At 40.7% G+C, this 25,891-nt stretch overlaps 1 protein-coding gene across 6 annotated transcripts in view; it reads right to left on the bottom strand.

The window, feature by feature from the left end:
* The window catches only part of RAPGEF2 (Rap guanine nucleotide exchange factor 2), a 244,588-nt gene that overhangs the window by 12,976 nt on the left and 205,721 nt on the right, over positions 1–25,891 (bottom strand). For all 6 annotated transcript variants that reach the window (XM_029234931.1, XM_029234929.1, XM_029234930.1 and 3 more), the window contains 15 exons: positions 25,328–25,486; positions 18,941–19,093; positions 18,509–18,673; positions 15,836–15,943; positions 15,540–15,743; positions 15,331–15,439; positions 14,593–14,839; positions 9,707–9,864; positions 8,849–9,089; positions 6,424–6,807; positions 4,424–4,635; positions 4,210–4,333; positions 3,590–3,613; positions 2,320–2,543; positions 679–873 (listed from right to left, as the gene is read on the bottom strand). In XM_029234931.1, the coding sequence (XP_029090764.1) occupies positions 679–873; positions 2,320–2,543; positions 3,590–3,613; positions 4,210–4,333; positions 4,424–4,635; positions 6,424–6,807; positions 8,849–9,089; positions 9,707–9,864; positions 14,593–14,839; positions 15,331–15,439; positions 15,540–15,743; positions 15,836–15,943; positions 18,509–18,673; positions 18,941–19,093; positions 25,328–25,486 (2,707 nt within the window). The remainder of the gene's footprint in view (positions 1–678; positions 874–2,319; positions 2,544–3,589; positions 3,614–4,209; positions 4,334–4,423; positions 4,636–6,423; positions 6,808–8,848; positions 9,090–9,706; positions 9,865–14,592; positions 14,840–15,330; positions 15,440–15,539; positions 15,744–15,835; positions 15,944–18,508; positions 18,674–18,940; positions 19,094–25,327; positions 25,487–25,891) is intronic.

Genomic DNA, 25,891 nt, shown 5'->3' with positions numbered 1-25,891 from the left:
TTTTAATATTTATTTATTTGGTTGTGTTGGTATTAGTTGTGGCAGGTGGGCTCCCTGGTTGCGGCTCGGGGGCTCCTTAGTTGTGGCATGCAAACTCTCAGTTGCGGCATGCGATGTGGGATGTAGTTCCCGGACCAGGGATAGAACCCGGGCGCCCTGCATCGGGAGCACGGAGTCTCAACCGCTGCGCCATTAGGGAAGTGCCCACGGGCTGTCTTTTCGTTTTGTTTACGGTTTCCTTTGCTGAGCAGAAGCTTGTAAGCTTCATTAGGTCCCATCTGTTTATTTTTTGCTTTTATTTCCATTGCCTTGGGAAACTGACCTAAGAACACACTGCTACGATTTATGTCAGAGAATGTTTTTTGCCTGTGTTCTCTTCCAGGAGTTGCATGGTGTCCTGTCTTCCGTTGAAGTCTGTGAGCCATTGTGAGTTCATGCTTTTGCGCCGGCCGCGAGGGCATGTGTCCTGACGTCACTGATTTGCATGCGGCGGCCGTCCAGCTTTCCCAGCACCACTCGCCAAAGAGACTGTCGCTTCCCCACCGCATGTTCCCGCCTCCTTTGTCAAAGATTAACTGACTGTAGTGATTCACACAACAGTGTAATTCAACTCTACTTCAACAGAAAGTAAATTAAGAGGGAAAAAAAAAAAAAGTGTGCGGGAACTTAGTCACCTACCGAAAGGCGGGAGATCCCGTAGGGGCACTTTCTTCCGCGAAGGATAGAGGGGCACGGCGGGAAGCTGCAGCCCCGGGCTGGGCCTCTGTGACGGCTGCGGAGCCTGCGGCGGCGGCTTCGGCTGCAGCCCTGCCCTCGGGGCCACCGGGGAGGTGTCGGCCTTGACAGGCTTTCTGTCACCGGGATTCTTAGGCACTGGTAATTGTTCGGTGTGAAAACAGAACGAGAAGTTTAAGAGGTTAGTGGCCACACACGGGATACTTTTACAACTGCACGAGCATTTCCTACAGTTAGAAAACTGAAATATGTATCTTTTTTTTCCCTGTGGCCCATAGATAAAGGAGAGAAACAGGGGCGGGCGGGGGGAGAGCCTCCGTCACCGAAAGAAGGCGCGACGGAACCAAGATTCACTTTATGAAACAAGCCGTCTCAAGAGATGATACTGTTTCAAGTACCACATTTAAAAAGAAACGAAAAATGTGGATAGCTCAGTACGCTGTACGTATATCTACGAAAAACACAAATCTATTATACGAGGTACAACAGGAAGACCACTAGGAATTATTTTTCTAAAATGACACCCAAAATGTCTTGACATATACGAGCTTAGTTTTAATTTAGTAGATGATACCAGCTGCAGTCTTGTCACTATCAAATTCTCTCTCCAATGGGGTAGAATTATCTATGTTGCTAATAGCAGCCAATACTCCTTGAGTATTGTACTCAGTGTATAATTCCACGGCAGATGGAAAGCAAGCCAATTTAACAGGGCAATTAAATGCTGTATTTTAAGTGTATTAACATTCAAGACAACTCAATGACTTCCTTCCCCCATCTTACACATAATGGAGCTCAAGTAACCGGCCTAAGGTGACACTGTTAGTACAAGGAACAAACAGGATCTGAACTCAGACCCATCTCCCTCTTGAGGACAAACTCTTCACCATGACACACAGTGCTTTAAGAGTGTCCTGGGTAAGTCTGATAACCTGAATCTTTCTCAAATTACCTAACATTTAAGCCCTATAGAAAGTATCTTCAAACTTGCCCATAAAAGACCCCAAAGTGTCCTAAACGGAAAACGCCTCTGTCTTACAAATATGGATGCTGAGAAAGAGAAAGTAGCCCCCGTTTCTGGCCTGGCCGCACTTTCAAAGGCTGGGGAGCTACACATTAGGCTGAGCTGTGGTTCCCTGTGGAGAATTCCTGCCTTACACGGTAGCTGAACTCAGTGCCAAGTGCCGGCCGAGCTGAGGGGGTCAGAGGCAGCCAGCACACCTAGCTCTGTGCCGCTCCCAGGCTGCCCATCACTTGGCAAGTATCTTTGTGAGAAAACAAGGGATGCAAATGGGAGCTGCACCTGCCCCTGTGTCCCCTGACGGCACTCTGGCTGCGTCGGGATGAAACCAAAGCCGGTCACCCCGAAGAAGCCTACGGTGTCGTGGTCCCCACGCGAACCCCGCTGGGCACGGACGGGGCTCAGCCCAGGACAGCGCTGCGTGGTCTCCAGAGCCGCCTTCAAGGGAAAGGCGAGCGTGTCTCAGGATGCCAGCTCCCCCTGTGCCCAGCCCTGCTTTATCGGCACAGGAAACCAATCTGCATTCCAGCCGGACCCGGCAGCCACCTTAAGGAGAAACTCACATGTGTTGGTGGCCGGCTCGCACTGCAGGGATAACGTCTGAAGGCTCTCCTCGTCCATCTCCAGCTCCAAATTGGACAGGTACTGCTTCACTTTTCGAGCCATTTGGGCATCCTCGTAAAGCTTTTTGGCATTGAGAAAGGAGCTACGACGCACCCGTTTTTTGTGACCACCTGTCTGAGCAACGTCTAGCACTGTTGCGTTTGTACTACCCTGGCTGAGAGACCTGGAAGACGAAAAGGTAGAGCTGCAGCTCGCTCCAGCATGGGATCACTTTATCTACTGGAAACGTGCCGAGACACCTACAAATAGTCTACGTTCAAAAGGCCACATGCCTCATTCTGGTAAGTAAACTTTACAAAGGAATAGAGAATCATACAGATCAAAAAAATTTTTTTCAAGTTTGAAAAGAATCCTACATACACTCTACATACACATGTATGTTTGGCACTTGTTCTGTTCCAACTAGAAAATTCTACTTTTCGCCTCTATAGAGCATTCAAGGCAGCTCTCTCGTAGAAGCCAGCAAGTAATAATGATTATATGTAAAAGCTCATGCAAGAATAAACACACAGTTGCAATCATTAAGAGTGACATTAATTTTTTTTCTCCTAAAGAGGATGTCTTACATAAATTTAAAGAAATTACAATGTTCACGATTGTTTTCTTATTGCTTGGGTTAAATGTAGTGAGTTCGTCAAGTAATATGGTCAATCTGTTAATAAAAGGGTCATGCAAATGTGAAAACACATGTATGGAAACTAGCACATGAGTTGTTAAGAATTATTTTTGAAAAGAATTGGTTTATAGGATGAAAACAGTAGTTAGTTGAGCTGTAAAAAATTTAGTTTTAACACCAAGGGGCACCTTTTGTATGACATATATTTACTTCTCAAAAATCTGTGCAATAGCGTTTAAACTGCACAATTTTTCCTTCTGACATCCTTTCTCCCCTCACCCCAGGTTAGATTTTTCTCATTTCAAAACACACAAATTATACTAAAGTCTTTCTGAAAGCTCAGGAGTAGGCCTGGCCTACTGTTCCCCAGAACAATCATCAAATCATTTCACAGCTCTCTTGGGTCATGACCTCAAAAGCAAAAGCCCCAGTAGATGAAACTTGAAGTCAGTTTGCCAACTGAAATTCTGCTAGAGCAAGAGGGTTAGGAAAAAAATGCAAAAATGCAAAGCATCAGAAAACACAGCAGGTAAGAAAACAATGCCACGAGCGGGACGAGAACAGTGTGGGTGTGCAGTGTCCCCGCCACTTACCCCAGACTCCTCCACTTCTTCTTCCTGTAAGTGAGAGCCGTGGAGGTTGAAGCATGGGTGTAGAGAGAGACAGAGAGATCACAAGCTCAGAAAGAAAGGACTAGACTTCTGGACAAGCAGTACTAGAAGCCCACAAACCTCCTCACACAAACAACTTGACCAGCCACAGTTTTCTGGCTCAAAAGACAAACATATGTAAATATTTGCTTCTAAAGACTTCTGTTCTCTCCTTCACTGCCTTCATCATTTTCGGCTACACTGACGGCTAAATCCCTTGTGTGGGCAGTGAGACAATACTGTTCGGATTGTTTACATATTTTAGTTCATACTATCCATTACACCTTTTAGCTCTGCAAGTCAGCGTTCTGAAAAATAAAAATAGCTGTGCCTCACGTTCAATGAAAAATGTCAGAGGGACCAACTGTTTTCACGACAGCCCACAGTGCACTGGATGTGGAATCACAGTCATTCCAAATCAGAGCTCGACGGAGATTCCCCACACAGCCTGGTACATGTCACCATGCTACAGGCGGGCCTATTCAAAACCTTCTCATTTACTAGGAAGCGCTAAGCTCAACCTTCTCTAACCCCGTGAGCACTGCTGAGGGGGACACACTCACCGAGTCCTGAACATGAGGGCAGGGTCCATGTTCACAGAGGCCATTCGGCCAACGTGACGAATTTCTTTTGCAATCATTCTTAGCTTCTCAAAATTGACCAGCCCGTCGACTTTGGAGTCGTTCCCTGTAATTGGCAAAGAAGGAAAAGGGAATCACATGGCATTTACCCTACGCCTCCACAAGTGGAGACAGAAATCCTCCAACTTACACTTACCCTCGTGAAGGAACGTGAGGTCCTTCTTGATCACCGGGAACAGGGGGATGATGGGAGGCTGTAGGTTTTGACTGTTGAGGACATTGCGGTATTTTGCCATGTTTCTGGAAGGATCAAACAGGTCTTGGAGATCCTGAAACAGCTTTTCGTATTTATTGGGAAGTTTTTCCCAGGTGGTTCGCAGTCTTGCCACTGGTGCCAGGTTTAGGCCGCTGAGGGGGGAAAAAAGAAAAGCGGTATAAAATTAAATGACTCATCCTTACGAAGTAAGTAGAAGAGCATGCTGTTTATTTCTTAACATGTAACAGCTCTGTGTGAGTGCTGTGTATGCAGAGCCAAGTACAGGATTCATAAGAGTGTTAATGATTCTGGGTAATGAGAACTGAAGCTGGAACCAGGGACAGGGCCGAGGGGTTTTACTCTTTTTCCCTTTACACCCTCCCGGTCTGTTTACTGTGGGCAGAACAACTGGAATGCCAGGTGTCCTGAGGGCAGGGCTGTGTTTTGTTGCTTCATCTCCATACGTAAAGTGCTTGGTGCCAAGCAGCTGTCTGATAAAACAGACTGGACAAATATCCTAGAGTTGTAACATGAAACAAAAGCCATAAGAACAGGAAGAGTAACAGATATCGTACATTGACGCATATATGTGGAATCTGAAAAAACTGGTATAGACCATCTTATCTACAAAGCAGAAATAGAGACACAGACGTAGAGAACAAATGTATGGATACCAAGGGGGAAAGCGGGGGGAGGGGAGGAATTGGGAGATTGGGATCCACACGTATACGCTATTGATATTACGTATACGATAGACAACTGATGGGAACCTACTGTAGAGCACAGGGAACTCTACTCAGTGCTCAGTGGTGACACAAATGGGAAGGAAATCCAAAAAAGAGGGGATATATGTATACGTATCAGTGATTCAGTTCGCTGTACAGCAGAAACTATCACCACATTGTAAAGCAACTATACGCCACGTAAAAAAAAAAAAAAAAAAAAAAAAACCAATAAGAGCATGATCAAACTCCTAGACAGAAAAAATGACTAACTGGATCATCACCATCAACGTCAGTATTGCTCATTGTTTCAGTCTGCACTTTCTTCCAGCCTCGGTCTAAGCACTTAAAAGGGAAGAAAAGTAACATTTACTAGGCATCTCCCTGCTTTGTGCTGGCTGATGGAACGCCACATACATTGTGTCATTTAGTCTACTTGATAACTCTTTGGGTCACTGTTATTTTATAGAGAAATAAACTGACTTTCAGAGAAGTTCAAATAATTTGCCCAAAGTCACAGAGCTAAAAAAGTGGTGAATATAGATTTTCTGGGCTTTAAATTAGCATAAAAGAGAATGTTTTTTGAAGTACAGCTGAGTTACAGTGTTGTGTTAGTTTCAGGTATACACAGCAGAGCGATTCATCATACACACACACACACACACACACACACACACACATCTCTCTATATATCTATTCTATCTATATATAAAAAGAATATATCTATTCGTTTTCAGATTCTTTTCCCTTATAGGCTACTACAAAATACTGAGGAGAGCTCCCTGTGCTGTACAGTAGGTCCTTGTTGGTTATCTATTTTCTATATAGTAGTGTGTATACGTTAATCCCAAACTCCTGATTTATCCCTCCCCCACCTCCTCTCCCTTTGCTAACTATACATTTGTTTTGTACGTCTGTGAGTCTGTTTCTGTTTTGTAAGTAGGTTCATTTATATATATATATATATATATATTTAAGATTCCACATATAAGCGATATCATATGACATTCGTCTTTGTCTGGTTTACTTCATTTAGCACGATAATCTCTAGGTCCATCCACTACAAGAGATCTTAAATTAAGGATTAAGATTAAGATTCAAAGAATTGTTCCATATGATGCAATTAAAAACTACTCACACCGAGTCTATGGTTCTCAGGGATTGATGCATCTTTAAATCTGCAAACTGAATCGAACCTTACGACAAATATGCTCTTACCTGATGATTGCAAACATGGAGTTAAAATTCTTGCACTCCCTGCAGTGCAGAGCTATCTTGATGAAATGCTTAATGGTCTTCATCCTCTTCAGCTGGTTCGTCTCCCGCAGAATCTCAGAGGCTACCCAAAACGTCTCCTGGTTAATGACCTCCTCGAATTTCTTCAGGTTGGCACAGCTGGTTTTCGATTTGAGCTTAAATAAATCATCTATATACTCAGTGGGTTCGATGTTGCGGAAGAGCTCAAAGTTCCGCATGGAGAGCTGCGTGGCCACCTCTACGGTGCTGAGCTGCAGCAGGGAGATCTGACTCTCTCTCAGCAGCTCCTGAGCATCTTCATCCGAACAAAGGGTCTCTGTCTCCATGTTGTTTTTCAAGTAATACCTGTGAGAGACACAGAATTCAGAGCCTAAGCAGCAGTCTCACGACACTCCTTGAAAGAACGATGCTGTCTGCTGAATGGTGGTGAGAACACTCTACTGAATGATGGAAGGACAGACAGAGAAGGCAGCAGCTCCTCGGTCACCAGATCACAGAACCCGGCCCAGAAGCCACCGACAGAAACTAACGCATCACATGGAATTGCATCTGTACCAGGTGCAATCCATTTTGTCTTGTCCTTCCCTGCCTTCTAGATTACCTTTTTTTTTTGCTAAAAAGGACAGAAAATAGCTAAATTTTAAAGCTCTATGGAAGGAAACAGGAAAGATTGATCAATCCAACCTATTTATTCAAATACCGAAGAAACCTGTAAGCTATTTCCCTCTATTTGATCTTATGAGGAGAACGATCCTAAAATAGATTTTAACTTTCAAATATCTGATTTTCACGAAAACCCTCCAAGTAAGTGGGACAGGTATTATTCCTATTTGTCAGATGAGGAAACGGAGGCTCCCAAAGATGTACGCCAGCTGTAGAGAGAAAACTCAGGGTTAGCGCTCCTTTCTCTCCGTCAAGTGACTTGACGAAAACAGAATCCAGATGCTTGCCCTGTGATTTTTTTCCCCCGATTTTATACGAAGATGCTCCCCTTAAGCCAGATTCCATAAAGGAAGAAACAGAATGAGCAGGGTGGTCCTGCTAAACTGGCCTTCTGCATATATCGCCGAAGACACAGACCTCGGGACCTTGACACTCACAGATTTCACGTTCTCAGTTTTTTTTTTTTTGCAGTACGCGGGCCTCTCACTGTTGTGGCCTCTCCCGTTGCGGAGCACAGGCTCCGGACGCGCAGGCTCAGTGGCCGTGGCTCACAGGCCCAGCAGCTCTGCGGCATGGGGGATCCTCCCGGACCGGGGCACGAACCCGTGTCCCCTGCATCGGCAGGCGGACTCCCAACCATTGCGCCACCAGGGAAGCCCACGTTCTCAGTTTTGATCACTCATGAAGCCCACGATGTGAATCCATTTGTAATTTTCTTGAATACTGACTGTGAATCATGACTCTGCACCTCAGTGAGATTTGGAGAACTCCACCAAGATTACACATAGGTCAACGCACATTCAAATGATAACGAGACAATGGGCCTCCTAAAACAGCCCTACCCACTAGTGTCAGGGCTGGAAATAAAGCGAAAGTAAAGAAGACAAAGGAAGTTATAGTTGACAGCAAGAAAGCAGAAGCTCTGAATGAATTAAACCAGGTTTAGATGCATAAGACAAAGAAGTCAAGAATATAATGAAACACTCCGTATGGTGAGAGAAAAAAGAAAAAAAGTGACTTATGAAAACAATTTTCACTAAGTGCCGAATCTAGTCATTATATGAGAGCCAAAACCGAACTACTTTTTCAACTTTCCCTTATTTGTGATTTGAGGCTATCAATTACATTTTATCAATGGAAACACCATGCAAGAGGCTGACAAGACCCCATACAATATTTTCCTACGAGTACTGTGTGATAGAAGCGCTCTGAAGACCAAGCAGCAGCAGACCACACTCTGAGGCAAATGAGCTTTGGTTGCAGAGTTAAGAAGGGTTTTTCATAGTGTCACGAACAGTAACAGGCAGTTTCAGCCAGCCACACTGTCACAGACATCTCCGCGTGAACAAACGCAGCTCCTGGAAAAGTCCGGTAGGCAGGAGCGGGTGACAGAGGATACTAGTGGAAGATGTGTTTGTGAAGGTGCGTCTGCCAGGAGAAGGGAGGTGCCCTCCTGCGCGTCCTTATGGGAGCGTGAGCGCTGGCCGGCAGTGACAACGGTCAGGGCACAGCGCCCTTGTTTTGCACGAGCTCCTAAGAGATCCTTGCGAGGGGTCCACAGTCTACTGTGTGCATTTCCTTTGATACGGCAATGCTTGGTGAATGGGGAAAATCTTGCTTTTAACCTGCAACTTATTTTAAAAACCCTTAGAAAGCGTTCACCAGACTCTGATGTGGGTTTAAGGACGGGGTAAAGAAATCCAACAGGGTAGGTGACGTCTACCTTCCACTCAGCTGTATTCTGTCGGCAAGTTTGGAAAGCTGATCCGGAAGTCTTCTTTGTTTGATCACTCCCTCTGGTGTGACAGAGACCTCACAGAGTGAGTACTGATCTGGGGTGGTGGCCACAGCAAACTCCCGGATGGCCTGAATGACCACTTCCTTCGCCGTGGTGTCCTTACTAATCATGATGTATCGGCTTTGCTGGTCAGCCTTGAAAACCCTTAGCACTTGATCTGGCAAGTCTGGGGGAAAGAAGAGCCATCCGTCAGTAGAAAGGATTTCAGTACCTGGCAATACAATTAAGGAATGCAACCTGAAAGCGTCTCCTCAGAGAAGATCATGCTCAACTGTCATCTCTCCCTTACTTCAACCCTCCTACAAAGATCCACTCAGTCAATATACAGGCATGCTGCATGAACACATCTGCCTAAAGACAGTCACATTACCCACAGGCAAAGGCAAACAGGTCAGGTCACAAGAGCAGCATGCAGGGTTGTCAGCAGAAAATGAAACATTGAAATCTGAAGTCCATCTTTATTACACTGAAGAGCCCAGGAAGCTGACTGAAAATATGCCTCTTACTCTTTACTTAACATGACCTGGTGATGCCTGCATGGTACGTGCTAACTTCATTTTAGGAAAAAGAATGCAAGTTCAGAGAGATTCATTTGCACATGGGCATAGCAGATTGGTCTGAAGAATAAAAATGAACCGGTTCCAGCCGTTGGAAATTTACGTTTTATCCTGACTTTTAGCATCTGATAGAGTCCATGCCACGCCAAGAGAGATACACACAGCATTACCGTTATGTCAGGGGAAAAAAAGACGAGAAAACAAAAGCAGTGCGGGCCACGCTTACCAGGAGTAGCACTGAAGTCTAAAATGCGATGATGGGACTGCAGTAAATCAGGATTACTGGATGATAAGGTTCCACTGACGGGCAGCGCGGTCGGGATGTGCTTGGTCTGCCTTAATCCGACTATGCTGTCATCCTGAGACTGACCAATCCCGATGTCGCTGAACCAAGAGGAAAGGTAGAAAAGAGACGATCGGCAAGTTAAAAAGTTATGACTCATCAACAGATATGTGGACAATAAATAAACCGTATTTCAGAAAACCCGCAGTTAACGTACAACTGTGATTAATAAATTCGGTTGGAACTTGCAAAAGCAACTACTGCTTAAGTGTATCCAACTCATGTTCTTAAGTGCATAGCATGTTTCTCTAAAACCTTTGTCTTTTTAGCTTAAGACAAATCATAACAAATATTAGTAGTTTCTGAGTACAGACATATATTCAAGAAAAGATAAGCCCTAGTTAGTCATGGAAATAGATTTAAGAAAAAGCACATTTTTAAAAAGGCATTTAGTCACTCAAATGATGACTTCTGCCTCAGAAGGGTAAGTTGTTTTATAATCTTAAAGAAATGAGGAAATTGAGTAAAAAATGAATAGAGAAAAAAAATCCAAACTGTCCCAACTTCATTCTCCAGTGTTTCAGAGAAATAAATGAGATCATGATGGAGCCAAATGTAAAGAAAGCTTGACACAGACATTATTTCTTAATTATACAGAGCCTAAAAAAGCAGTGGTGCATCAAAAAAGAGGCAATGGAAATCCAATGACTCACTTTCACTTTGAACTCACTACTCAAAATTTCTAGTTCTACGTTTAAGCTCCCAGAGAAATACTACTTACTATGGATAGCTACAAACTCATTTCCATTTATAAAAGCCTGGGGACAACTCTTGAAACATGGTTTAATAATACATAACATTATTTCTAGATTTGAAGGGCCAACTGTTTCCAAAACAAAACATCAGAATGAAACAATAAGCACAAACAAACACAAAATAAGTAGAACACAAGCAAATGGTTATAGCTCTGACCAATTTCTATAAATACCTTGAAACAAGGAGAAAGAAGATCATACTAAGGTTGGAATACCAACCAAGGTGCCATAAAATGAAGACACTTAGCATCAATTAGGCTTTCGGACATGACAGCTTGATCAAAATAACTACCATTTTTAATGGCTGTGCAAAGAAAAAAAAATCTAGCAGCATTCTTCCTCTTTATTTGGGAGGGAAATAGAAATTACAGAGGCAAATAAGCAAGCACAAGACCAAAGATGATTTTAGTGTAAATTCTTCAAACTTCATAGGTAAATATCATCCAGCGATCCCACTCCTGGGCATATATCTGGAGAAAACACTAATTTGAAAAGATACACGCACCTCAACGTTCATAGCAGCACTATTTACAAGAGCCAGTTGTGGAAGCGACCTAAGCGTCCATCAACAGATGAATGGATAAAGAAGACGTGGTATATAAACACAATGGAATACTACTCAGCCATAAAAAGGAATGAAACAATGCCATTTGCATCAACATGGATGGACCTAGAGATTACCATACCAAGTGAAGTAAGTCAGACAGAGAACAACAAATTATCTATGATATCGCTTACATGTGGAATATTAAAAAATGGTACAAGTGAACTTATTTACAAAGCAGAAATAGCCTCACAGACATAGAAAACAAACTTACGGTAACCAGAGGGGAAGGTGGGGAGGGATACATTAGGAGTTTGGGATTAACATATACACACTACTGTGTATAAAACAGACAACCAACGAGGCTGCTTAGCCTGAGGAACGATACTCGATATCTCGTAATAACCTATATGGGAAAAGAATCTAAAAAGTATGTATATATAAAATGGAATCACTTTGCTGTACACCTGAAACTAACGCAACATTGTAAATCAACTCTATTGCAATAACAGTTAAAAAAAGATTCAAAGGTAAGTCCACAACAAAATTAAATTTCCATTTAAGTGCACAGAGGCATGTATATACAGACAAAAAGGATTCATGTTCTATGCAACATTAAAACCTTCACATTTTTAGTGGAATTTTATTTTTCAACCACATAAACCAGGCTTTACTGCCAAAAATATTAGATGTCATACGTACGTGAGACAACTGCTATGGACTCAGACCAAAGACAGAGCCAACTGGGCCTTTGCTGGCACAGATGCTATCAATCCTGGCGCACTCCAGGCATCCCCCAATGAGCAGCCTTCTTCCGAGCTGTTTCTCAGCAACGTTTCAATACCAAGCATGATGATCTAACGCTCTACTATCAGCTGTATCTCTGCCGTCCACAGATGCAGGGTTACTCTTGGACTGAAACTACTTTATTTTAAAGGCTTAGTTCAGAAAGGTCCACCTCTGAGCACATTCTCTTGTTGCTGGACCTCTAGAACTCTCTCATTGCTACTGAGATTTTTTGACCTTGGTTAACTTTATATGTAGTCTGTTGGTTTATTCTCTCTTTCCTCAGGGTTTTGCAGTCTTTCTCCACTTACACGACAGACCTGAGCCTTACCAGCCTCCTGCCCACCCACCCCATAGTCACATCACTCTTCCGGGCCTATCCTTGTCAGGCTGCCACCATCCAACATCTTAGCTTCTGTGATACTGATAATGTTTGAGAGAGAAAAAAAAAACAACAGTGTATCTGGAAGATTCATCTGGGACTTCCCTGATGGTCCAGTGGTTAAGAATCCACCTTCCAATGCACGGGATGTGGGTTCGATCCCTGGTCGGGGAACTAAGATCCCACGTGCCGCGGGGCAACTAAACCTGCACGCCACAGCTAGAGAGAAGCCCGTGTGCCACAACTACTGAGCCCGCGTGCTCTAGAGCCTGCGCACCGCAACTACTGAGCCCGCGTGCCGCAACTAGAGAGCCCGCATGCCACAACTACTGAGCCCGCGTGCTCTAGAGCCCGCGCACCGCAACTACTGAGCCCGCGTGCCTCAACTAGAGAGCCCGCGTGCCACAACTAAAGAGAAGCCTGCAACGAAGAGCCCACATGCCACAATGAAGACCAGCGCAGCCAAAAAATAAAAAACAAATTTAAAAATTAAAAAATAGAATGTACTAGAAGATTCATCTGCTTGACTACTTTGGTAGCTTTGTCAAAAAAAAAAAATCTTTCTAAACATATGCTTATTTCTAGGAGAGAAAAGTTTTAGTAGTAACTAGTATTAAATAAAGTCTATCATACCAATATAATAGATCCTACAGTTTACTGAGCCTTCTTTTAAATATAACTATTCTTTTCATTTCAATTACATTACATATATGGATTATTTCAAATAATTTTCATAATAATATTTAATATTTCATAAAGATTTAAATGAGTCATCTGTGTTCTTCAAGGCAAATTTAAGATGTTTCCTCAGTGCTTTAAAATCATCACGTCTAATTATTATCCTTTTTTCTTTTCCCTTTTCTAGCTTTTGAATATCTTTCTAAATACACAGAATAACATTATACATAGTATTCTCATCCCGTGTCCTTCGCCAACACCCTGTACCAGGGATGGATTACGTCCCAGCTCTGACATGTCACGTTTCTATTAATACTCGGCAGGGTCATGCTGACTTGTGTTAGATTGTTTTAAAGGTTCATATTTAACTCATGGTCAACTGACTCTAAGATTTTTTTTGTTACCGTCCTGCTAATAATTCTACATTAAAGTAACTGAAGTAACTTTTCTTATCTACTTAAAAATGACTTTTTCATCAAGAAGGGTCACTTAAAAAATCGATTCCTATTCTCTATAATGCCAGCAGGCCTAATCCACTGTCTCTTAGAAACTTACCTGGTATAATCATACTCTCGAGTCTATAAATAAAGCCATCTTACTCACTGCTTATCCTCAGGACTCTGATGTAGCAGTCTTTTCTAGCTGATATGAAACCACCAATCATTATAGTTTAATGGGGAAAACACAAGTTTGACACTCGACCCATTAACAGCACATCCTAGACCATATCTCTCTAATATCTGGATGAAAATTTTATCTGAAGTGGAATTTAAAAAAAATGCTCGATACACTCCTGAATGCTTATATGTGCTGCTCCTCTGTAGGACCCATTAGATTATCAAAGGAAGAAAATAACCTTTATGTTTTCAGGTTATCTCTTACACCTCTGTAGTTTGAGGAATCAATAATAAATGAATTTGGGGCCCCCGTGTAATTGAATACTTTAAAGAATTTTGGCTGATGGTAACTGGGTTTTATAGAACACCCACAGACCCAGAAGGAGCTAAAATGAAAACAAAAGCAAGCAGACAAGCAAAGCTAAAAAAGTGCGACACCTGCAACTCTGTCTGGTATGAGCTCCTGGCGTTAAGTAAACAGCTAAGAAGAGATTCAAGAATACACCTGACATTCGGACTGCAGAGCCCACTGGGAGGAAGGAAAGGAGTTCTGTGCTTGGTTGGTGATGTCTTGGCAACAGTTAAATAACTGAAAACGGGAGAGAGAGGAAACAAGAGAATGGCAAGCGTGAACGGAACCAACTGGGAGCAGCCATGACCTGACTGGCACACAGCAGACGCTGACGGTGGAGAAGACACCCAGGAACAAAGAAACAGGAGCAGAAATGACGCCACACCATGGCGGAGACAGGAGCAAACACACATTCTTGCCTTTTAAAAGTCCAAATGAGAACCAAAGTATTTCAGTGAAGATCGGAGTGGGCAAGTAAGTGGCAAAAATGGGATTAAAACAAACTTAATTGTTCAATATCGCTTCTAAGATAGCTCAGCCATAAAAGCTTGAAAACAGTTTTTACACTCATGTGCAAACACTAGTTACATCACCACCTTTGCATGTCATTTTAACACAATAACGTAATGTACAGAAAACTTATACAGACACTTACTTATATGGTTTTTGTGGCAAGATACTAATCCGAGTCTTGTCCAGTATCTTTTTTAGCTTGTTCCTTCCCCCAACAGTGTTGGCTTTACTTTTCTTATTTACTTTTTCAAGTCCTATCACCTGTTCTACGTCTACAGCGAGATCTGGAATGGAGTAGCGACTGGCCTTTTTGATGTCTCCAATTTTAGGGAGGTGAGGGGCACCATTTCTCTTCTCTTCTGACAATCTTGTTAGAAGTTCTTTAAACACTAAAAAGGAAACAAACACCGCAAAACACCCATTATAAGAAATCTGAACAATTCAAAGGCGATTGCAGAACTTGGAAATATTATCTAAGTACAGACTTCAGCTACCAAAATGGTAATCTTGTAGAAAAACACTACTCCAATGAACAAATGACACCAAGAATCTGTTTTTGTATATCTTCTGTCACTTCTACTCAGATTAAGTTAAAATAGTACACTCTTTAAATGTATAGATATTTAAAATATTTATCAATAAAAACATCGATAAAAATAATGTTATGGTCCTCAAGTAAGTAGATTTTGATTCAGATCTAATTATACACTTACATAATTAATTCTGTATCTATGCATTTTACTATAAATTTTCAATTCTTATGATGTTTGAATGATAAACATGACTTTTTTCATGATTAAGACCTAAATGCTAAAAAAAAAAAAAAAAAGACCAAAAAAAAGGAGGAAAATGAAAGTATGCAAAAATGTAAACCACTTACCAAATAAATTGGTTTTCACAGTGATAGATAAGTGTGTGTTATTTCTAAGAATTTCCATGGCTTTTGACAGCTGAATATTTTCAAAGTTTTGACCATTTACTTCTAATATCTAAAAATAAAGTTATAAAATTAATTTCAGTTTCCCAATTGACTGAAGGAGAAAAAGACACCAGTATTTACCCTTATGTTCGCATTCAGAAATACCATACCTGGTCCCCTCGTTTCAAGCCTGCCTCGGTTGCTTTGCTACCTGAATCTACACTGTCAACAAAGATTCCAAATCCTTTCTCTGAGCCTCCAAGTAAGATGAAAGGCAAGGGAGCTTCTCGGGATGGTTTTGTGAGTGTCATCAATCTTCTTTTTGCTTTAGCAGCACAAGCAATATTTAATAGCCTTAGATGTCCACCCATTTTCTACAAGAGTTCAAAAAGAGTGGTTTCAAAGATGGGCTGAATAAAATGAACTTAAAGCTGATGGTTTATTTTTTAAAGATCCCCAATATTACCTCTCTTTCCAGATTATTTTCAAATTCTTCTAGAAATCGAGTCATCGCAGGATCCCCTTCGAAGTCATTGAAGTGATTATTCACCCACAATAATACTACCCGTGTAACCTGCAAAATCAATTATTTTTAATAGGTTTTCTTCTTTCTAGTGCTAAAAATTTACGATTAAAGTCATTTCAAAAAAGTTATCCAACAAACAATTTACCTCATAACAATGAGCAAGAAAGGTAACAATAAAACTCTCAGATTTCATTCATAAGAGAATGACCTTCTAAAAATATACGGTAATACTGTGAATGTGGACTTTACGCTGTTTGACCGAGAAGGGTTTTGAATCTGTGAAGGATGGTAACTAACTTTTATCTTGCTTCATCTCAAAATATATTTGAAATAGGTCACAACGAAAACTATAATAAAATCAAAATAATACAAAAGAAGACAGAAACTTTAACATCTACAATTGTGCAGGGAAAATGAGTAGCCTTTTCTTACCCTGCACACATGTTTTCACTGAGCCCTACACTGAGCTTTATACAGAACAATACACACACTCACAGCTATGGAGTATTAGCTTTGTATCAGCAAGAACTGTGTGACTTTCATTAGACTGTAAGTTCCATGAGGACGACAACTTTACCTGTTATGTTCTAAGGGCATCCTTAATATTTATAACAACATCTAATTCTCAGTAAAATTTTACTATACGAAGTGAGTATAACTGCAGCTTTAAAAGTACCTGTTTTATTTTATATGAGTTTAATGTTCTAAATCTTGAATAACAAGATCAAAGAAATTTTCCATAGCATTGTTTTCAAGCGTTAACTAACCTCTTAAAGTGGGAAAATTAAGCATGCCATTCTAGCAGTAAAGAAACAGAGTAGACAGTAGACAGTTAATCTTCAAACTGCGGTTAAAATACTGCTTATAGTCAGTACTCTGTGACAAATTATAGTATATAACCTGACTAATCACTCAGGAGTCAACTCTTGATAGTTGTATTAATTTTTTGTCATTTATTTCCACTAACGCCCATTTTTCAAGTCTAGGAAACCCAGATGACCATCTCCCCGAAACTATATCCTTAACACCTGACCTTTTCATAAAATTAAAAGTTTGTAGCTGAGAAGCCAACTTAGAAGTCTACTAGCCATATTCCAGGTGAGGAAAACAAGATTCATAAATCATAAACTGAATACTACCAACTACCGTCACAATAGCTTTAAGATGCACTAAGAGGCTGCTGGGAGCCAGGCCCTACACGGTTATTCACCTTCACAGCAACCCCAAAAGGAGGCTGGTTACTGTTTTACAAGTAAAGAGATGAGTAGCAGGAGGGTGAGATGACACAGAAGGTACATGACAGAGGCAATGCTAAGGCTAAGGACCTCGGCTGAGGTCTTCTATGCCTGTGACCCTCAGATTATGAGATGAAGAGCATTACTGTCCAAACGATTGCTCTAGGGCCACGGGCGAGTCAGCGGCAGGGCCAGCACTGGAGCTGGAGGCCTTTTTTTTTTTTTTTTTTCCCAGTACGCGGGCCTCTCACTGTTGTGGCCTCTCCCGTTGCGGAGCACAGGCTCCGGACATGCAGGCTCAGCGGCCATGGCTCACGGGCCCAGCTGCTCAGGGGCATGTGGGATCTTCCCGGACCGGGGCACGAACCCATGTCCCCTGCATCGGCAGGCGGACTCTCAACCACTGCGCCACCAGGGAAGCTCTGGAGCTGGAGGCCCTTTGCTGCTAGTGCCCAGTTCTGGATTTGTACGCCCTGACTCTCCCAAGTCGGCCTCATGGAAACCAGGCCGTCACGTGGAAGGAGAAATGAGTACAGGCCATGAGTAACTCTCAAACCTCACAAGACTAGGTACTTTATCACCCACTCTGGCCTTGAGAAAGAGCTTGACTCAAGAGCTGCTGAAGAGGGTTTGTTCAGAATTACATGACTGGGGCCTACCTGCCCGCGATGGTTCTGAGGGGATGCTGCTCGGGTGCCAACTGAAAAACTAACTTTTATGTGGTGTACACTGGCCGTCCACTGAACCAGAGGATGCAGGTTCCCATGGAACCCAGGTGATTGAGGGCTGTGTTTTAACAGAATTTGCAACGGAACTAAAGTTTATAAACATGTGCTGGGGGGAAGGGAGTCAAGATGGCGGAGGAGAAGGACACGGAACTCACCTCCTCCCACAAATACATCAAAAATACATCCACATAGGGAAGGATTCTCACAGAATACCTGCTGAAACATTTGCTGGCCTATGTATCGGCCTTTGCGTTAAAAAGAAAAAAATTTCTAGGGACTTCCCTGGCAGTCCAGTGGTTAAGACTCCGCACTTCCAATGCAGGGGGCGTGGGTTTGATCCCTGGTCGGGGAACTGAGATCCCACATGCCACATGGCGCGGCCCAATAAGTAAACAAACAAACAAATAAATTGCAAGCCCAAGAGGCAAGGCTTTACAACAACAAAAAAATTCTAGGGCTGAACTTAGAAATCTATAACAAGAACTGCTATGTGTATCACCTTGTTTTTTTCTTTTGGCTTAAGAAGTACATTCTCTTATCCCATCAAAATATTTTGAACATAAGTGGCATGACAAATATATATTAAAGTCTCTTTAACTTTGTATCTGAATGTTTCATAGTTGAAAGGAAACTAAAACGCAACTTCCAACCTTATCCCTGAGGCTCGGGTCATTAAACCACTCCAACAACTTTTTGCCCACTTCCATCGGGCTGCAGAGGAAAGTCCTATAGGTCAACAGGAAGTCCTCTATAAACGTCGGATCCACCACCGAATGCTCTTCCACCAAATGCATCGTTAATCTTTCTGAGGTGCCCTGCAACAAATCAAAGGCGTCACCAGCATCCCGCATGAATGGCAACTATATGGTACCTTGGTTTCAAACCTTCAGCCTAAGATGAACTGGACAGTAACATACACAATAATGACTAAGACTGCTGTTCTTCAGGAAGGATAAAGATTTTTTACAATTGCTAACATTTAAGAGAAGTTACGCCTGAAAACGGAGTGGGGGCATCTTACACCGTCCTAACGGGTACTACCTAAACCCTCCGGCCACGGGGCAGAGGCGTGTTTGTCTCACCTTGATGACGATGTGCCCCTTCCTTGTTCCCGTTCGATCGAGCTCTCGGTGCTCCTTCACCATGACGATCTCTCCTTCCTCTTCAACTTTTTGCATGTTCTTTTCTACTTGGTTAAGGATGCGGCAGTAATCTTGCTGGGCTATGCAGACAAACTGGAATAAGATGTGAGTCACATGCTCATGAAAAAGTGCTTGCGAGAGACCTAGAGCGGCGCTAATGATTCAGTGTTTTAATTATTTAACACTGACATTTTCCCGTGTCGCTCCCATACTTTCTAAATGAGGGCAGTAATGAACCTTAATCGGACTTCTCTACTTTTTAATGCATTTCCTCCTTGGTCAAGAAAAGTTTCATTTTTAGAATATTTATATGTAGTTTATATTAAAAATCCTAACAATGAAAAATATCAGAAGATAAAATTAGAATAGTTCTTTCTCACCACTCCCACCCCCCAAGCCGTGACACTTGGAAAACACTGGGGGAGGAGAGGGGACTCTCAGGATAGATATTAAAAAGAAAAAAAAAAAAAAGATTGGCTATATGTACATGTATAACTGAATCACTTTGCTGGACACTGGAAACTAACACAACATTGTAAATCAAGTATACTCCAATAAAAATTAAAAAAAAAAAAAAAAAAGAGCACACACAACTGTGGGCAGAGCAGCAAAAAAGCTCTGAAGAGTCTATACGTGGTCGTTTAAGTATCTGTTAGAATTATGGCCCTAGCAGAAAGGAAGAATATGAAAAGAGTTCAGAATAGAATGATGTTAATAATGGATTGTAATCCACTCCATCAGGGTAGCTGCTGGGTGGTCTTTCTAGTTTAAGAATTGTAATGTGCAACCTGAATCCAGGGGACTGAGCTAAGTGACCACGACTTTTTTTAGATTGTGATTTTTTGCTGTACTATCAGTGGGCAGGTACAAACCTGGGACTCTCTGGTGCTTAGGAAATCCGAGCGTGCTAATAAAATCACCATAAAATTGCTTGTCAGAAGAAATTCTCTTACCTGCCCCAACCCTTCCTGCCTGTGACTTCTAGGGTCAGGTGAACTGATTCAAACCCCAGCTTTACTACCTCTCACTGTGGGATCCTGGGACAATCACTCGGTGGGCCTCATTTTACCATCTGAAAAGGGGAGATGGTCATAAGAGCACCAGCCTCATAGGATCCTTGTGGAGGCTGAGTGAGATAATCCAGGTAAAACTCCTGAACTGTGCTAGATATACAGTATGTGCTCAATAAATTTTATTATTTAAAAAACAGATATTAAAACATAATTATCATTTAGTGGGCTTTAAAAATTTGAAGACTTTCAGAGCAGCAATTTAAAAATAAAGATGATCTTAATAAAAGATATCAAAATTCAAAGATACCCAAGCAGTAGATATAACAAATTTGCTAATTATAATTGATAAAAGAAATCATTTTAGAAAGTCTGTTCAAAAAAGGTCCACAAAACAAGCCACATACTTGTTAAGCTCAAATCATTATTCCTCATAACTGGTATGAAGGTTAATCCTTGCTCTTTTAAAGAAAAAGTTAACAAAAATATGCACTTCAAGCAATTACTCCTCCACGACCCCAAAGATAAAAAATTTCAGGGCTCAGGGCAAACCACTTAATTACATTTCTTAGTAGTTTTAAAGAAAGTTATGAATGAATTCTAGAAATCACTTGTTACACAGATTAGCCAGAGGCCTGTGAGAAAGCAACAGTAGATTCGTAAATAAAAATTATTGTTTTCTCTGAATTTTGAATAATTTATTCTCATTTTAAAAATCTGTTAGGAATGAAGAAAGGATGGACATTTCTTTTTCTCCTTTAAGGTGAAAAGATGAAAAGAGGGAATGGTTAAATTATAATGTACGTAAGATAAAAGATGCTATAGGCATCTAAAATCATATTTTCATAGGACGTTTAGACTTCCGGCTCAATATTCATGATAACACATTAATTTTTTTAAAAAAATTTAAAACCAAATATTGTAATAATGATTTTAATGACAATGATGACATTATTATTATCATCATGATATTGCAGTAGCTTTATAGGAACTTTCTCACTTTATCCTCCCAACCAGCCCATGAGGAAGGTACTACTATTATCCCCGCTGTACAGATGAGGACACAGCTGTGCATTCGGCATGCTCATGTAACCAATGTCTCATAAGTACGTGCTTGCTAATTTAAAAAAATTATACATGCATATCAGAATCCTGGCATAACAAAAGGCTAATAATGATTATTTCTGAGCAATGCCATTTACAAGTGACTTTCATTGTTTAATATACTTTCCTGTATTCTCCATACTTTCTGCATACTCAGTAAAGCTTTTTTACAGAAGTAGCAGCAGCAGTTCACACTCGAGAACGAGCATACTATGATATTAGGTTTCTTCCATCAAGTTGATTGATATCATCTCACTAACTTTTCTATTAAGAGTTTAGAATCAAAAAGTTAAAATTCGAAAAGCATAGGCTTTTGTTGTAAGCAATTATGGATAGTTTAATAAAATTTTTTTAATGCCAAAAAAACCCCTACAGACTCATATCCTTAACACTGACCACAGGTGTGTGTATGTTTAAAATCTATGGTCCTTAGTTTCTTGCCTCAAAAATATTTTAAACTTTTTTCTTTTTACAGGGTAGCAAAATTGTTCCCCAGGTCTCCAAATAATTTTAGGTGTTCTTTCTTATACTCATTTTTAGAGAACATAATTATATCATTTATCTCCTAAAAAAGAAATGTATCCCTGAGTTAAAACAAGTAAGTAGAGAGATAAAAAGAAAATGCTTTCTGAAGAGAAAGGTACTAAAATTAATCTTCCTGACTAAGGACTTAAAGAAATTAGAATAAGTTTGATTTGAAATTCTTAGTGTCTAGACAGACATCCTTGGCATTTCTTCTGCAGCAAACTGAAATACCATCCAAAAAGGAAAAAAGAAAGACGCCCAAACTGAATTTCTAATATGGCCATACAGAACTGATATCTCAAAAGAAATAACTTTTACAAGAAAACATTTATTTTTTATTAGCAAATTTATTTTTGCTTTAAGAAGTTTTTAGGTATAACATGAAATTTATAGGAAAAATATAATTTTTAATTGGTATGATGAAACCAGTTGAAAATTTGTGAGTTATACACATAATTGTTTTAGTGAGGTTTTATACTTTCAGATAGGTGTTCACAGGTGAAAGTCCTGTATGATCTTGGCACTCTGATATGAAATAAAAATTCAAGCAAGATTTCATCTATAAAAGGGCAATGATTTCATTTCATTTCTTACGTCCCAGGATAATTTTCTTTTGGGCACATGACCTCACAACTTTTATTTAGTAAAAATATTAAAAATGATAAAAGAATGAAGTAAAGTTAAACTTTTATCAACATACAAAACAGTCAGCTTTCACTATATCCATGCAATTGCTTTCTCCTCCAAAACTACTGCTAAAATTCAAAGCATCACTAGTTCTCATGGTCTCAAGAAAACATGAGTCTAACAGATTTACCTTAAGACATTAGATCTGTTTAAACTGGTACTTTGCATCTGCAAGGGAGTTCATACCTAATTGTTCACACAGGCATCCAAGTGTTCCCTCCCCGCTGAAGGGTGCAGGGCAGGGCGAGGCCATGCCTGGGTGTCACTGGCAGGCCCTAGATGTAGGTGGTGGAGAGAGGAGGGGGGGACAGAAGTAGAAGAGCGGGAAAGAAAAAGAGGGACAGGAAGAGGGAAAGAGAAAAGGAAAAGGCGCGGATGGGGAATGGAAAACCAATCACCTGGTACCAAAGGACATCTATGCCTGGCCCTGCCCTTGTCCTTCAAACCCAACAGGGGACAAGAACGGGAAGAGGAGGGGACTTCCCTGGTGGTCCAGTGATTAAGACTCCGTGCTTCCACTGCAGGGGGCGCAGGTTCAATCCCTGGTTGGGGAACTAAGATCCCACATGCCGAGTGGTGTGCCCCCCCCCCCCCCCCAAAAAAAAAGAGAGAGAAAAAGAAAAAGAAAAAGAGAATGGGAAGAGAGGCACACAGAAGGGAGCAGGGCAAAGCACAGTGCTGAGCACTGAGCACATCACGGGACCCAAACAGACAGAAATAAATGTCAAACTGAATCCACTCATGCTGTGTCCTCAGGCTGAACTTGGGCTCGACTCTATACCACACTACCCAAGATGTATTTTGGGAACCCACTGAACTGTAAGGAAATGAGGGCCAAACCTAGCCAAGGTTGCTTCCTCTTGGTAAAGGGAACACCACTTTCGTTCATTTCATTCAGTAACCTTTGATTGCCTACAATGTGCTCAGTACAATGACACCCTTGTGGAGATCACGTTATGGACAAAAATGTGATTCTCACTGTTTAGTTCTCCCAACAAGAGGAGGATGTGGCACGCGCACTTCCTGACAAATAAATGACATTTTAGCAGAAATACCCTATATAATTTAATGCAAACAAGCATTTGCATTAAAATATCTAAATTCATTCTCCATGCCTGTTCTAATATGGAGGGGGGGAACGCAGGGCCTGAGATGGGTGGGAATCACAAGGGTGATTCTTGAACCCCTGATTTCACGTTCCTTTTACAACGTGTGGAGAGGCCTGCAGAGCGAGAAGGACTCTGTCTGGCAGACACTGCACCCTTGACCCTCTATGTACATCCGGGAGTCTCGTATCAGGAACCATAGGAGCCTAATACTACCTCAATCAGAGTTTTCGTTTTCAATTAGAGTTTTCTCTTGGCGTCTACCTTGATGACTGTCACTCTGGAGTTTTCGCTGATTCCTCATCCAGCAGAGAGATGAACTCTCTTCCTTACCTCTACCTCCTCCTCCTTTCCCAGGACTCCTGGGTAAATATTTAATGTTACCTGCTACATCTGACATTACTTCAGCACTCTTGGAATATTAACTCATAATATTTTTATCAATTGTTCTGAGACATTTCTATGCCTCCTACATCACTTCAGTCCCAAGATTACAAAATTTCTAACAAAAGGGGTTGGCCAATTATGAGGCGCTAATGTAGTAGCGGAACCCTCAGAAATAAAACAGCTTTTACTCGCCCTTTAAGGACAGAAACGGACCCAGATGCTCTAGTGATCCTGACTTGCAGAAGGGCCCAAGGAGAGACTGTGAAGCAATAACAGGACAGAGAAACCTTTAACAATTTTCCAGTTCGTTTTGACTCAGTTTGGCTTTATTTTTTTTGGAATATAATTCTAAAGCTGAAATATCACATATGACCCCTTTTAACATTTTGAGGCCAAATATAGGCTTTGAGATTTATGTACCATTCTGTTTTCCTCTATTTTGCCAAATAATTGAGAGCTGGCTATATTAAGAAAGCTCTTCTGGCATTACATATTCAAAAACTGAATTTATAGCCTTTTTTTTCCTCTCTCTATGGTGCTCACTGGAGGAATTATTTAGCAAAATTATTCTCTAAGTAAGATGATTTTATTTATAGCCATGGTCATTTTTCTTTTTAGTGAGTAAAACGCTTGAAATGAAAATTTAAATGAGCACTATTTTATATTTATCAGACATTATAAAAATTCAATGATGTTCTTTTAGCATAAACTATATTCAGATGACGTATTTTAGACTGTAGACTAATAAATACAAGGACCACTTAACACTAATTAGTCTAAGTCAACTCTTCTGGTTTATTTATATTAAAATATTTTATCTTTCAAGGACAATTTTTTAAGACATAAATTATAAATACTTAATAATGATAAAAGCATCTTAAATTTTTTTTTACACTAATATAGAGGTTACCTGTTAGATCGATCTAATTAAATTTCACATTTGGTCTCAACATTCTCTCTATTCTTTTATTAAATGCTTTTAAATAATGAATATTAACATAATATCAATACTGACATTGTTCTTTTTATTAGCAATCATTTCTTTACTATCAAGTGTTTCTACTGATTCATACCATGATTAATTTTCATGACTTCTAAAATCAATTCCGTATCTTCCATGTATTTAAATAAAAATACTGTGTAACTGTATCACAGCATCTTTACTAACCTACATATAATTTCTTTTCATCATGGGCATTTTTACTTCCGTATTTTTTGTTGACTAGACTATAAATTATTATTGATGGAAATTAAAAATACTGTATTTATAGAACACCTGTTTTTTAATAGAACACATTTACAGAATGCTTAGCTCTGTGGAGTCCAAGTAACTTTAGGGGAGATTTGTTTTTAATTTCCTGGAGTGTGATAACACTAAAAGTCATAGTTCTACTTTAAAATCTTCTTTATAAATCTAAAAGATGACCTGTTTATACAGGCTGAAAAATCTTACCTCAACTGCATACGTAAGTTCTTTATATTAAGCACAGAATAATGACAGTTTATACCTGGCAGTCATCCACCTTTGTCCTCATCACTCCTTTCATGTATTCCTTGTCCATAGTAGGAGAGACACCGAAACTATTTCCCATACATAGTATTTCTGCTTTTCCATCTGGGTAAGTCACTTCCACAGAACCATTCAGAATCACTGACCAGGAGTCCAGCTAGTTCCAAAAAATGAAAACAAAGCAGAAAATATAATATCATGATCGTGAAGCTGTAAATGCTGGAACGGTCCCTAAAAATGATTTACATCTTTTAATTTTTAAAGAGGGAACAAATAACCCAAGTACAGCTGACCGTTGGCCAAGTTCACAGAACGAGAACTAAAGCACAGCCATGGACCCACGGGTTTCCAGGTGCCTGCACGGCACTCCTCTCTCCTAATGACTCTAGCTCTTCCTCTCTTAAACGACACTAGGGAAAAAGTGTCTTCTGTTCCCCAAAACACATGTAAACAAGATAAAATGATCACCACAGCCTTGATAAGAACAGCATTGTGTTCTGACAAGAGGCATAATATTATGAACGTTTAAGTTGCAAAATCTGAAAAGTTAAAATGTCAAAAA

This window comes from Monodon monoceros, unplaced genomic scaffold (assembly GCF_005190385.1).
Source record: "Monodon monoceros isolate NGI ecotype Baffin Bay Population unplaced genomic scaffold, NGI_Narwhal_1 Super_Scaffold_20, whole genome shotgun sequence".
Lineage (NCBI taxonomy): Eukaryota > Metazoa > Chordata > Mammalia > Artiodactyla > Monodontidae > Monodon > Monodon monoceros.
The sequence above is the reverse complement of the archived record's forward strand: the minus strand, read 5'-3'. Positions and strand labels throughout refer to the sequence as shown.